Source organism: Alternaria viburni, assembly GCF_023758015.1.
Source record: "Alternaria viburni strain BMP 2772 chromosome Unknown scaffold_10, whole genome shotgun sequence".
Taxonomy (NCBI): Eukaryota; Fungi; Ascomycota; class Dothideomycetes; order Pleosporales; family Pleosporaceae; genus Alternaria; species Alternaria viburni.
Genome location: NW_026055779.1, coordinates 126945 through 139972, shown reverse-complemented (window position 1 = coordinate 139972; position 13028 = coordinate 126945). Strand labels below are relative to the sequence as shown.

Sequence of the window (13028 nt, the reverse complement as noted above, 5' to 3'; positions counted from 1 at the left end):
GCTGTATATATTAAAGACACCAACTGTTGCCCTCGCCTTTCATTTTTGATTTTGAAATCTTACAGGATACTACCTAATAACCACTTTTCACTCTTCTATCATCACCGCTCTCAAACCATCAAGATTATGAAGACCCGTGGACCGCTTCAAACATGCCAAAATCCAACATTACGCAAGGCAAGCCAAATTTACAGCCAACACTCCCTGTCGAAGAACCCGCATCAGTCTTCGATTCCTTCAATTCCCTCCCTACAGAACTCCAAGCCCGCATCATAAAATACGCCTGGAACAATGCCATCCACGCATCCCCCCGCCATCTCCACGCCGACATCAAATTTCGCCGACCCAATTCTGCAGCCTCTGTACTAGCAGCAAGCATTCCCTGCTCCGTACATTACAGGGTCCTCCCTTCTGTCAACCGCGACATCAGCTTGCACCTAACCAGCAAGTTCTTCTCCGCCGAGTGCAAATTCCTCGCTGCGCCGCATCACCTCCACCTCCCCGTTTCCAACTCTAGGGGAAGCGGATCCGGCACAACCAAACCCCTCCTCTTCATCCCAGACACAGATACCCTGCACATCAACATCAAAGGCGAAATGACTTACAAACACACCGTCCTCTCCGCTTTCGCTATCCTACCTAAGCCCCTTCGGGAGATGGTCGAACACATCGACATTGACTACACGGACGCACAGGATATGTTGGAGCTGTGCTTACAGTTAGGCCCGAAGGGCAGTCTTACGAGCTTGATCGCCGGGCTCGGAGCGCCGGAATTGGAGACTGTGACACTCTCGGTGTGTAGCTTAATCGTGGAAGGGAATCAAAGGATGGGGTTTTTGACGATGCCTGGGAGGGAGGAGAAGGGGGTGGAGATGAGGGTTAAGGCAGTGGATGTACGGGAGGGGCTGACATTTTGGGAGAGGATTATGAGATGAATAGGTTGGTGACCACCTGATACAAGGGAGAAACTGAAAACCCTAGAGCCGACGTCGACGTTAGGTCCCCTACTTTGTACGTTTTCATCTTAATGTAGGCTATAAGGTGTTTAATTTTTCTCTTTTGTAAGATAGTGTTGGATCGATGCTACGCCCACGTTTGGGCATTGCATCAACATACTCCTGCTCTTTACAGTACAGGTAACGATGCAAATGTCAGAGACGCGCGAATTCACATGTCCGGAACGCCATGGAAAGGCGACGTGGCTGTAGAGTGGGTCGCTTATATAACCGTCTGATGCGCCGAGGTCAGTCCCATCCGCATGCCGCCATCGATGTCACCAAGCCAACCCCATCTTGACATGCAGCCGCCATAGCTCTTCCGCATGATGCCCGCGCTTATACAAGACAATAGGCGTTTGCGACCCGGTCCCTGAAGGCCGCCTACAAAAACTTCGCGTTTGCCACATTTCATCCACCAATGGCGACGCGACGTGTCCGCGGTAGTTCGACGGCAGATACTCCTAAGCCTCTCCAACACCGTAGCGCCGATGGATGATGCTTGTTGAGACACGACTACCGCGACTTTGGCGAAGGCGAACCAATGCATGACGCAGAAGTCTGTAAGGTGGACCGTCGGACATTGTTGATGCGCGGAGGCGGCTGCCAAACATGGAGATGGTGCCGTCTGGGGCTCGGTGACGTCTCCGACCCCTCCATCCCACCTCCGACAACTTTTTCCCCAGACAACGTTTAAAGGTCCAGAACATCCGCATTTGATAACTCACAAACTCTTTACTTTTTCTTCTTGATACCCCAACTTCACCAATTGCAATCATGTCTCTCGGAAGGAAGGTTACTCTCAACACTGGCGCTGCCATTCCGTGAGTACCCAAACAAACACCCCGCAGACATACGTAGCAATTGCTAACCTTTCCAGCCAACTTGGTTTCGGCACATGGCAAGCTGAGCCTGGTCAGGTCGGCGCTGCCGTCCTCGAGGCCCTCAAGGCTGGCTACCGCCACCTTGATCTCGCCAAGGTCTACGGCAACCAGAAGGAGATCGCCCAGGCCCTCAAGAAGGCTTTTGGCGGCGAGGTCCCCAACCTCAAGCGTGAGGACGTCTTCATCACATCCAAGCTGTGGAACTCGCAGCACCGCCCCAAGGACGTGCCCGGCGCTCTCGACGACTGCCTGGCTGAGCTTGGCCTCGACTACCTAGACCTTTACCTCGTTCACTTCCCCGTCGCTTTCGACGAGCGCGGCGATGTCCACAACAACCTCTTCCCTCTCGAGGGCGAGGACGTCAAGATGCTCGACGACGTCTCTATCGTCGACACATGGAAGGCCATGACACAGCTGCCCAAGGAGAAGGCGCGCGCTGTCGGTGTCTCCAACCACACCAAGGAGCACCTCCAGGCCATCATCGACGGCACCGGTGTCACCCCTGCTGCCAACCAGATCGAGCGCCACCCCCGTCTTCTCCAGCCAGAGCTCATCCAGTACTGCAAGGAGAAGAACATCCACATCACCGAGTACTCCGTAAGCACCTCCCCTCCATCTCCCTAACCCAACACCTACTAACCACCCCACCTAGGCCTTCGGCAACAACATGGTCGGCGAGCCCCTCCTCGTCCAGCACCCCACCATCAAGGAGATCGCCACCCGCATCAACGCCTCCCCCGCACAAGTCATCCTCGCGTGGGCCCAGGTCGGCGGCCACTCCGTCATCCCCAAGTCCGTCACTGCATCCCGCATCCAAGAGAACTTCAAGGAGGTTGATCTGTCGGAAGACGACTTTGCAAAGGTCGAGGAGATTGGCAAGAAGGAGCCGCGTCGCTTCAACATTCCTTACACGGCTAACAAGCCGAGGTGGCCGGTTAACATCTTTGGTGAGCCGGAGGAGAAGGATGCGCCACATAAGGTTGTGATCAAGGTCTAGGTGGTCTAGGGTCGTCGAGCTTTGGTGTAAAAAGTAAATGAATAATAGAACAATACCCTCAGTCATATCATACCTTGAGTCGTGAAGTCGATGGCTTGCGCATGCTTATTCGAAGAGTCTTCGTGTCGTGTTGGCCTTAATCTTTGCCATTGTATTTCGTTCTCATGTACAGCGCCAACCACAGCTCCTAACCTAGCATTTTACCTTTCTTGTTCTTTGTAAATCTCTGATAGGCAAGTCAGAGTCGTATCTTTCATACACACTTTACCACTGTGTCTTTTTTAGACACGAGTAAGCTGGTCATGCTAGATTTAGATACTTTATCATACCTACCCATGTTTCGAATCTATGGTCTTCACAGATCCGGTCTAACAGGGCTGGGTATGCATGATCATTTGTAGGGATTCGAGCACGACAAAAGCTAAAAGATGTAGATTTACTGGAAATCTGTGTCAGCGCAATGGATGCACGTCGATATGGCTTTCAGTATCAGCATCATGCTATGCCCAAACACCCAAAATCCCATTCACAGTCGATGCAATCGGATTATTACAAGACGAGCGCAAACAGGATACCTAGGTATGGTTATCGGGGAGCGAGCGCGATGACCCGAAAGTGCAGGGATGAGCACGCGGGTAGGCTAGACTAGGCGGCATGACGTAGTATTGGTCTCGAAACCAACGCGCTTCACTGCGCTGCATTTGCGCACTTCACGTCTGCACTGTATGTTACATCGTATTGAGCTTTCTAATTTCTCCATGGGATGTGTGATAGCATTCAGCACAAGACCTAGATCATGCCTTCCTCATTCTGGTGCACTGGACCCTGTTCGAGCCTTGTTGAGCCTATTACGACGCGATTAATCACTTTCTGGGGTCAAATGTCTCGTTACCGTCCTTACAACTCCCAGTCACTTGCTCTTTCTTCGGTCTTTCCGTTTGCCTGCGTACCATGAGGACGAACGCATTCTCACGGGGCTTTATGGGCCCGACATGCTCTGCGTCATTCATCTATAATCAGGTGCGCACCTACACCACTACACCGATACACCTTCCGCGACAGCAAAAGGACCACTTGTGGGAGCAACACTGCAGAAGTCGAAGACCCTTATCTACTCGCTAATCTGACACGCGAACGTCACAAGAACTCTCAGGGTACCACTGCACCTCTCTACACACACGCACAATCTCAATCCTTAGCAGCACATTCACTTCGGCTTTTCGTCATCGCTTATATTTGTAGACAGACTTAGATTTTACAACACCAAGACTTTCGCAAATACAAACCAAAGCCCCACAATCCCGCCCACACTGCGCAACATTTACGATGCCTCTGAACAATGGCGCCAAAGCGGCGAACGAGCACCTCATCTTCGTCAAGAACGTACCCGGCTACATCGAGACAGACGAGTTGAAAAAAATGTACGAAAGCTACAATCCGACAAGCCTTAAGAACGTCTATCCGAATAGCAATGTTACCACCATCGTCGTCGGCTTCCGCACCAGAGCCGAAGCAGCGCGAGCACAAGAGGAGACAGACCAGACGCGCATAGCAAACGTCATTCTCAAAGTGGAAATGTACAATCAGCGGCAGTCGGTGAGATACCTGAGGGATCAAGGGCAAGCGAGTCGGCCGCTAGGAATGGCGGAGCAAGACGAACCAGGGTACTTCGACGAGCCAGCACAAGAAGACGCACCGGTCTTCACGCCACCGCTGGAACCATACGTTGCGAGAGATCCCGCGGCGGCGCCACAGGGTACCACGTGGGCTGACATCGCTGGCAATCGAGCTGCTCCGGTCAAGCACACGACCAAGCTAGAAGGAACAGACAGCCCAGCTACCGTACCATCCACACCCAACTTCACACCTCGCATGCCTATAGCTGTCCCGCAGAAGCTCCCGCCCGGTCAACCACAGCCTGGAAGCTCACCACCCCCAGCAGCCGTCTCACTAGGACACAGCACTCCCGAAGCCCTTACCATCCCGCCGGCCGTCACCGATATGAGCACCGACAGTGGCAGCGAGACCACCGATGAGACCGAAGACCGCGACAGGATGATTAGCGATATCGCCATCTGGCAAGCGACTGCACAATGGGCGACCGAGACCGGCGGTTACCAATCGCCGGGTCAAGAAGTAGAGCCTCTCGATACTACAGCGCGGATTCGGCAACGACATTGTCGGGACTGCGTGTTTTGTCAGATGCGGAATCGCTCGTAGGAGGAGGGTAATGAGCATCAAGATGAGCGTCACGAGGCGGAATCTGTCCCAATGATGAGAGATGACGGCATCTTGCGCTGCGGATACTTTGGAGGAATTGGAGGCCACTTGGAACCCGCCTTGGGCAACATCTGATGAAATCTTTGGACTTTTGCTAGACTAGTCGCGATAGTCGGAGAATCAGAAGGTTATATGACCATCTTTTTCTGGGTATGTGATTTTAGTGATGCGTTATGAAGTAGAGGCGGTCGTCTAGGCGGAACGTGCTGTCTGCTAGCCACCATTGCATCTATTCCAGCTCGTCCTGATGTTAGCATTTAAGGATGCGATGTACTACCTGCCCTTCTGTCGTAACGAAGAACATAGTACGCCTTTGGCTCGGACTGAGACTTGGAGTTGGTTCGCGCTGGTCACCTACCTCCGCTGCAGAGTAATCGCGATAAGCAGATGGCTATGATCGGCCAATGTGATCGAATAAAGGATACATGTTGGGTGGACAAAGACGCGTCGCGCATCTGGCAGCGACGACGCGACGGATGCGCGGGTTAGCTTCATCAACGTCATCGTGGCTTCCGTCTGTGTTAGCGCACCTGCACGTGGGCAGGGGCTTCTTGCCTGGTCCGCCATCCTCAAACCATCAACCTCCATCGCTTTCATCATCGAATTCATCACAGGTGCTTATATATCTCAAGCTGCATCGTAGCTCTGGCGGCGCCTATGGAAATTGCGCAGTACTCACGACGACTACCCCCAGGCTGTCGTTCACCCACGCATGACATTAGGATACGAAAGCTCACGCAGTGGAATCTTTTTTTGATGACTTTTCATTCATATGTAAGCTTGTACGCTTAGCACCTTGGAAGCTTGAAAGCTTGTAAGCTCTACAGACCCGTGCTCTACCCATGTTGCAATGCTAGTGCATGCTAGATGAAATCGCTGACATGAAATTCAGGGACGTCATACTGACTCCCATAGCTAGGCTTCTCAGCCCGCTCGCGCGATGTTACCGACCATAATCTCGTGCCAAACTGTCCACTAGATTATGCCAGCAGCAGGCGCCACCTGGTTCCAGTTGCAGCCCTCCGGTGGGTTCTTGAGAATCCGAGAGACAACGAACTGGTGCAACATGTTCACATCCTGCACATCTTGCAGGCCACGGATTCCAGAGTCTAACAAGAGAAACCTTTTCCAAAGCTCCTTGTACTCGCGGACGTGCATGGGTGTCCTCGCATCTGGCTCCATGGCTTTAAGTTTCTCGCGATATTTCTCGGCCGAGCTACGGGCCAAGTCCGCATCGACGACATCACTGTAACAACGAAGTCGTGCATCAAACGCCAACGCCTTTAGGTTTGCGATAATCGTTTGTCCGATGGTCTTAGGCTTCAGTGAGCGTATCGCTGCGATTTCCTCTTCGGTCAAGGGTTCGTCATCCCAAGTCAACTCTTCAACTGGGTTGGATAGCCCGGAAACGATCGACGAGGGAGCATACAGCTCAAGAGCCAGCGATGAGGTCTTTTCTATGTCGCAGCTCATGCCAACATCTTCCAAAGCGCTCGGTCGGTGAGACGCGCGGATCATCTGCTTCTCATGTATTGGAGCCTCCGTAGCGCCGAGGACGGATCCGGCAGGTAGTGATGAGGATATCTGGTCGCCAACCAAGCTCATGCAGCTTTCAACTGTGGTACGGTTGATGAAGTTCTCCTGGGCTTTTGAAGCGATGAGTGCATCTTTCATGTACTCGGGCATGCCCGCGACCGCTTTACCACATGCTGGATCCACGGAAGCCACATCACGTGTGCCTAGCGGATGGTGATCAGCAATGGCAGGCTCCGCAGCGACAGGGTTGATCGAGTCCATATCAATATGCTCTGCTTCGGCAGCTAGCGCCCTTTTGGAGATGAGCTCCGAGCACGCCCTTATAAAAATGATCGCGGACGCCGGTTCCAGAGCGCCGTAGATGTCCATGTCTTTAGTAGCATGGATGGTTCTTGACTCGTCCAGGTTGATGACTGATATTTCGTTGCCTGCCTTCGGATCTCTGCACCATCCGACCTTGACGACAGGGTGGCCATGAGCGTTCGAATTGCTAATCCCCTCCGGATACAATACTCGCAAGTACTGCTCGTGCTGAGCTGCGGTCAAGTTCGCATCGCTCGGCTTGTCTTGTCGAGTCATCCTCCTGCAGTCAAAGGTCCATGTCTCTTTGTTCACTGAGAAGACGATCCAGGGCGCGGACTTGAACAGGTAAAAACCGTCGGGGGTGGGGAAATATCTGGAATCATCGGGTCTAGCATGAGGGTTGGTGGTCTTCTCTGAGTAGATCTCCCTGATTATCGTACCGGACTTGATCTTGTTGAACTCCTCTTCCACGGCCTTCTCCTTGATCTTGGTCCAGCCCGGGACTAATTGCATCTCTTGGCGGACTGCTTTCGCGAGGGACTTTCCGTCTACTTTGGATGGTTCAGCTTGGTTGACGATCTTATCGCGTGTGGTACGACCGGCGGGGTGCCTAGCAGCAGTACTTGTAGCCGGTGGATGTACAGTGCGCCCTGGAGTCGACACCGTATAACGGCCAAGCCTCGCCGGTGTGTGACCGTGGTTTGCTTGCGGGAGACCTACTCGACTGTTAGCGCTGTCACATTCACAAGAGATTCGATTACTCACGAAGCACATCTTCTCGAAATAGCCGATGGGTTTGATGGGCTTGGTAGGCCGGTCGCCTATGCGGCTGACCTCTCTTCGTCTTCTTTTCTCTAGGCATGTCGAGACGACGCGCTCTGGTTTTGTCGATGCAAGTGGATGATATCGTTGGCTTATTGGAGGAAGCGTCAGCAACCCGCCAACTGGGTCGTCGACACTTTGGGCGCAAAAGACTAGCAAATCGCTCAACGCGTAGTTGAGCTGAGTTGGAAGACCGATGCGGGCGGAGTGGTTTGCGACCGCTGTTGCTAATCTTTGGAGACTAGGGCGCTGAATTGGACTAGACGTATGCATTCATTGCGTACAAAAACAATGGCCAAAGCGCGTTCGACCGCAAATGCGAATTTCCCCAACACGTGCGAAATCAACAGCTCAGTGAAAGCTCAGGCAGAGCTTGCAGAACGGGATCGCGTTTCGAGCTTTCGAGCTTTCGACCTCCTTACACCAACATCGCGTTCAGTCTGGATTCACACGCGGGCACATCTCGTCTCGAACGGAAGCTATATAAGATCACGCTGTGGCCAAACCCTTACGTACTTGTTCAGTCTTCCCAGCCGTACTTCCCTGGATTTTGATACGACAGGGACAAGTTCTCGCATCAAGCTGACATCTAGTGGCTGTGACAACACTGGAATATAGCGATGAAACAGTACATGCACTAAAATGACAGCTGCCGCGAACATGCGAACTAATTACGAAGTATGAGCCACGAGCGTCTGCACTGCGGACAGCTCGTCTTATCATGAGCCCTCCCGGGCATCCTGAAGAGAGTAAATTTTGGCGCTTACCAACGACGCAAACAAACCGAGTCTAGCGGCTTACTCACCACTCATGTGCATCAATCTAAGCTCATGAAGCTGTCTTCCGGCGTCAACAATGAGTTCCAACCCCTTACTTGGAAACAAAGAACCATGCATGTCGTTGAAAGATATCAACAAAGCCACTAGGCTATTCGTGGGACGGCCTTTGTCTCCGAATTCCCGATACACAAAGTAATTCGCTGAACTTCAGCCCGATGCTACCCTGGCCCAACTCGCGCATTCTAGGCAGTAACGTGTTTTCGGAAATTAAACACTTTGCACTCCTGAGATTCCAATGTCCGCATCAAACGGCGAGCAAGTGTCGAACACGCAGTCGAATCACCCTGAGACAGAAAACCCTCCACCGCATAGTCCACATTCGGAGAGCACAGAAGACCAAAATGCCATCCCAAGGACAGTCGAACCATTGCCAGAGGGATCCAGACTTTGGCCGGTCGCAGAGCGGGATGAAATGTCCAGTGAAAGTTACAAAGCAGGCTCGGCCACCTTGATTGAGGTTCCTGTCGACGGCAAGCCAGTCATGGCGCTTCTTCTCTCGCACGAATTGGGCCAACGAATGTTTAAATCTGTGGAGCTACAACTCGAATTTGGAGCACTCGAAGATCGGTCTAAAGAGGAGATCCCAGCGATTGATCACAAAATATTTCACCTCCAACAGATAGTCGATTCCACAAAGTCGGGTCTAGCAAGTGTCGAACGCATCCAACTTGGCTTAGTGAAGCAGCAAGACCCTAAAGTTGTCGCAATGCAATCAAAGGCAAGAGAGGAACTACTCAAGGATGAGGAGGAGCTATCGCTGCTCCAAGAGGAAAAGGCAGAGCTAGAGCGCAAGGTTCACGACGCGAACGAGGAATGGTATAAATTGGCGTGGAATGTATGTGTTCACCACCATATTGCTTTCATCAAAGCAGGATTCAAAGGAGAAGATGGGGACAGCGAAGATGGAGAAACATCGAGCGCTGAGTCTGAACCAGGTGAAGAAGCCAGTGGCGCAAAAGAGTCGGAAAGGAAATCTAGTCCCCCAGCAGCGAAAGATGCACAGCAGCCGGTGGAGGGAAACGAGATGGCTATGGTGCTGTACACCGGTAACAAGGCAAAGCAGGATACCACAACCCGGAATGCGGAGGTCCGCCAAAGCAAGCCCCCTGATCTCACCATAACTCGATTCACAGCAGAAGATGAGATAAGACTCAAACTCCTCGCAACAAAGAAGGCTTTCAGCGAAGCTGACCACGCACACGATAAACACCGAAAATGCTACGAACTTACATTCCTTAGATATTGCGCACAGTACCCGACCAAACCCGAGGGTGAACTTGCCGCTCAATTTCCCCGCTTCTTCATCAAAAAGGGACAAGAACTCATAAACGCATTACGCGTTGCGGAGAAAGCGTATCATGAGGCAGAGAGACGCGCCATGGACGTGAACGTTTTCACCGTTCCGGACGAACAGATCGAAGCAAATGTTAACCCATATCTGGATATCGATGATCTGGAGGCGATGATGAAGCCATGGAATGATAAGGACCGGGCGCGCATTTACAATTGGCGTCATGTCGATGCGGGTGTTCTCACTCCGCCGTCTATTCATACGATAGATACGTTCTATGATGCGAGCTCCAGTGACGATGACGACAGTACTGGGAGTGTCGTAAGCGCGCTAGACGTTGGGGTTCAGAGAATAGAAGCCGCTCAACCGTCAGCACTATCCGCGAACAACAATGTCGATACCAACGTAGCAACACCGGCGCAAGATGGACCCGAGCCTCGATCCGAGGAGGATGATACCCCAGAGGGAGTAGTCATATTGAGCAAGCCCAATGGAAGCCAGAGCTCCTACTCCTCTACCGAATTAGCGTCAACAATAGATCCCGCAGCTCCAGCTTCTTCCTCTGGGGTGGAAAAGCGTAAGTTCTTGGGTCAGGTACAAGGACATGATAGCTTTAGTGTTGCCGATATGCGGGTCAAACGACAAAAGATAGATAGATGGCAGCGGGATTGCGCGCGGTGGAGGGCTAGTAATTTACATTTCGAATGAAAGGTATTCTCTCTCCTGCGTTATAGGATTTCTTTAGCGTGTTTGTCACAAGGTGGCTTTTTAAGGCCTATCCAATCCATATTAGCTCACGTAAAGTGCCTGATAAACAGGTGACGTCGGGCGCAATGCTCTCAGTGAAGACGCACTGGGTCAGGTCACGCTTTGCCTTTCTGGGTTAGTGCAGAATTGTGATTGGTTCCCGACTTCTTCTCGCAAACACGCAAGTCGTTCTTTGCAGCCTTACCACCTCTGCTCCCCATCCGCTGAACTCATAGCCAACGCCACGACGCTGATCCAGTCATGCCTCTGTCCGATTTCCAGATACCCGATACTGTTGAGGGCCTGAAGGCAGCCCTTAACAACGTCGACGAAGAGTAAGCGACCCGACATCTAATAAATGGACAATTGACTGACGTTGACTACCAGCATACACACGACCGAAGACAGGGAACACGAACAAGCCCGCTTAGCGGATGATGACCTACGGTTGCTGGGCGCGAAACGTCTTGCCATACGCACGTAAGCTATACAAGATTGAACAGGCATAATCATCCATACTGACAGTTATAGACTCTTGTTGTCGAAGCGCGATCAGCAGTGTCGAGAAGTTATACAAGAGCTACCAAATGCGGTCTTGGAGAAACTACCACGTGAGCTCCGGGACATGATCTACACGGAGCTATACCGCGGAGAGCTATACCACGGAAGTCAGGACGAACCGTACGAGATTGTCGACAACAACTCCAAGCATCCCCACGACTCCTTGTATGAGTTTGTACCTATGATCAAAGCATATGAGCCGCCATACTGGATGCTGGAAGAAGAGGTCGGCCCTGAGTTTGCGCGCGAAGCTGCAGAAGTCTGGTATAAGAGCGCTTATCTCTCGGTCGATATAAAGCTCCTGCAGCCACTACTGCAAGACGACGATGGGGTCCTATATGACAGCTGGTCACCCTCGGTCCGCACATGCGATTTCCTTCGAAGGCTGGCAGTTGTCATTGGTCCCGCGTCGTTGTCTTTTTTAACCGGACATAGTAGGCCATCTAGTCAAGCAGTACACATTCGACAAATATGTCGGTCCCTCTCTACCTTGCTGGAAGAACAAAGTGTTGCGCGGAAGGAGGGGTTCAAACTGCACATTGCCTTTCATTGGGATGTATCCGACAACTGGTCCGAGTACCTCAAGGCAATCTGCCCGGTGGTCTATCGTCTGAAGACCCAAGGCTTCCTGGTTTCAAGTACCCAAGCTTATGGAAATCGCACATATGGACCATGCGCTCGACCAGGCTGTGAGTGCGACCAGTGGTCAGCTGGAGGCCCTATTAGGTGGTACATTAGCGACATTGGTGATTGGTTCGACTGCTCGGAAGAGGAGTGTATGAAGAGGATAGAAGAACAGAAAGAAAGGCGTCGGGGATGAAACAGCGTCAATAAACGGAATCACGACCCGGAGAGTATGTTTTGAGCATCAAGCCAGTCGTAAAATGAGACGGCTGGTGCTCGGGCTTCCTTATCGTCACATGAACTGGGGTTCGTCCGCATCCAGACGCTTTGTTAGAACTATAGGTACTAGTAAACACCTCGTTCTGCCGATCATTGTGACATCGTTGCAGCTGGCTCCAAAACTTGATGCGCGATGATACTTGTTGTGGGCAACAGCTGTTCCAGGCGCGTGTATCGTTAGCTGAACATGAGCGAATACGCGCAAGACGCTAGATGCGCGTTTTGGAAACGCAATCATCTTCAGTGAAGCGGGCGAAGGCACGGGAAGCAAAATTCCGTTGACGCGTCCAGGAGAGAGTTGGTCACGCCCGTTCAAGATCAACATTACGACCCTCTTCTACTGGCCAATGGCGCTGCCCATCCTCTCACAACAGGGGTATCGGCCCCCGCAATTGCCGCCCTCATCTTCGCCACCCAAACATCAACACGGGCTTGATAAGGCCTGTCGCATCCCGCGAGTCCCTGCATATCATCCTTCCTGCGGCTATATCTTTCATTTCGCAAAGTAGAGCAAACAAACATGCCCAAATTCTTTAAGCGCATCTTCAGCGATGCTTTGTTCCGGAAAGAGCCGGACGTCAGCGACATGCAGCGATCGCGGCGCGTGCTGGTGAGGAGCTCGGGGGGTATGCCAGAGGAACAGACGAACTGGAGAACATCGTTCTTCGATATTCAGGTTCAGGATGAGGAGCGCCGTGCGTTGAGGGATGGGGCAAGTGTAGCCGGTAGCGATATGCATGCCGCCGAACGACCTATTCTAGCACCGAGCCACGACCAAATACCAGTGCGCAAGCCGAGTCGCGCGCGGAGGAGACTGAGTAAGAAGCATCGAAGGCCTGCTTGAGATAGGTCTCGAGGTATTTACTTCTC

The 13028-nt window shown here is 52.2% G+C and overlaps 4 protein-coding genes across 4 annotated transcripts; 3 read left to right on the top strand and 1 right to left on the bottom strand.

Moving 5' to 3' along the window:
* Nucleotides 1–152: 152 nt before the first annotated feature.
* J4E79_005313 (uncharacterized protein) lies at nt 153–935 on the top strand (the record flags this gene model as incomplete). The annotated part of the gene is made up of 1 exon (XM_049354191.1): nt 153–935. One exon carries the CDS (start codon nt 153–155, stop codon nt 933–935), a length of 783 nt encoding a protein of 260 aa, XP_049211056.1.
* Nucleotides 936–1772: 837 nt separating this feature from the next.
* Nucleotides 1773–2876, top strand: GLD1_2 (mitochondrial glycerol dehydrogenase Gld1; the record flags this gene model as incomplete). The annotated part of the gene is made up of 3 exons (XM_049354190.1): nt 1773–1819; nt 1876–2476; nt 2532–2876. The coding sequence occupies 3 exons, from the start codon at nt 1773–1775 to the stop codon at nt 2874–2876; spliced, it is 993 nt and encodes a 330-aa protein (XP_049211055.1).
* A 1326-nt stretch (nt 2877–4202) lies between these two features.
* Nucleotides 4203–5096, top strand: J4E79_005311 (uncharacterized protein; the record flags this gene model as incomplete). The annotated part of the gene is made up of 1 exon (XM_049354189.1): nt 4203–5096. One exon carries the CDS (start codon nt 4203–4205, stop codon nt 5094–5096), a length of 894 nt encoding a protein of 297 aa, XP_049211054.1.
* A 1035-nt stretch (nt 5097–6131) lies between these two features.
* Nucleotides 6132–7857, bottom strand: J4E79_005310 (uncharacterized protein; the record flags this gene model as incomplete). The annotated part of the gene is made up of 2 exons (XM_049354188.1): nt 6132–7711; nt 7830–7857. 2 exons carry the CDS (start codon nt 7855–7857, stop codon nt 6132–6134), a joined length of 1608 nt encoding a protein of 535 aa, XP_049211053.1.
* Between the last annotated feature and the right edge of the window lie 5171 nt (nt 7858–13028).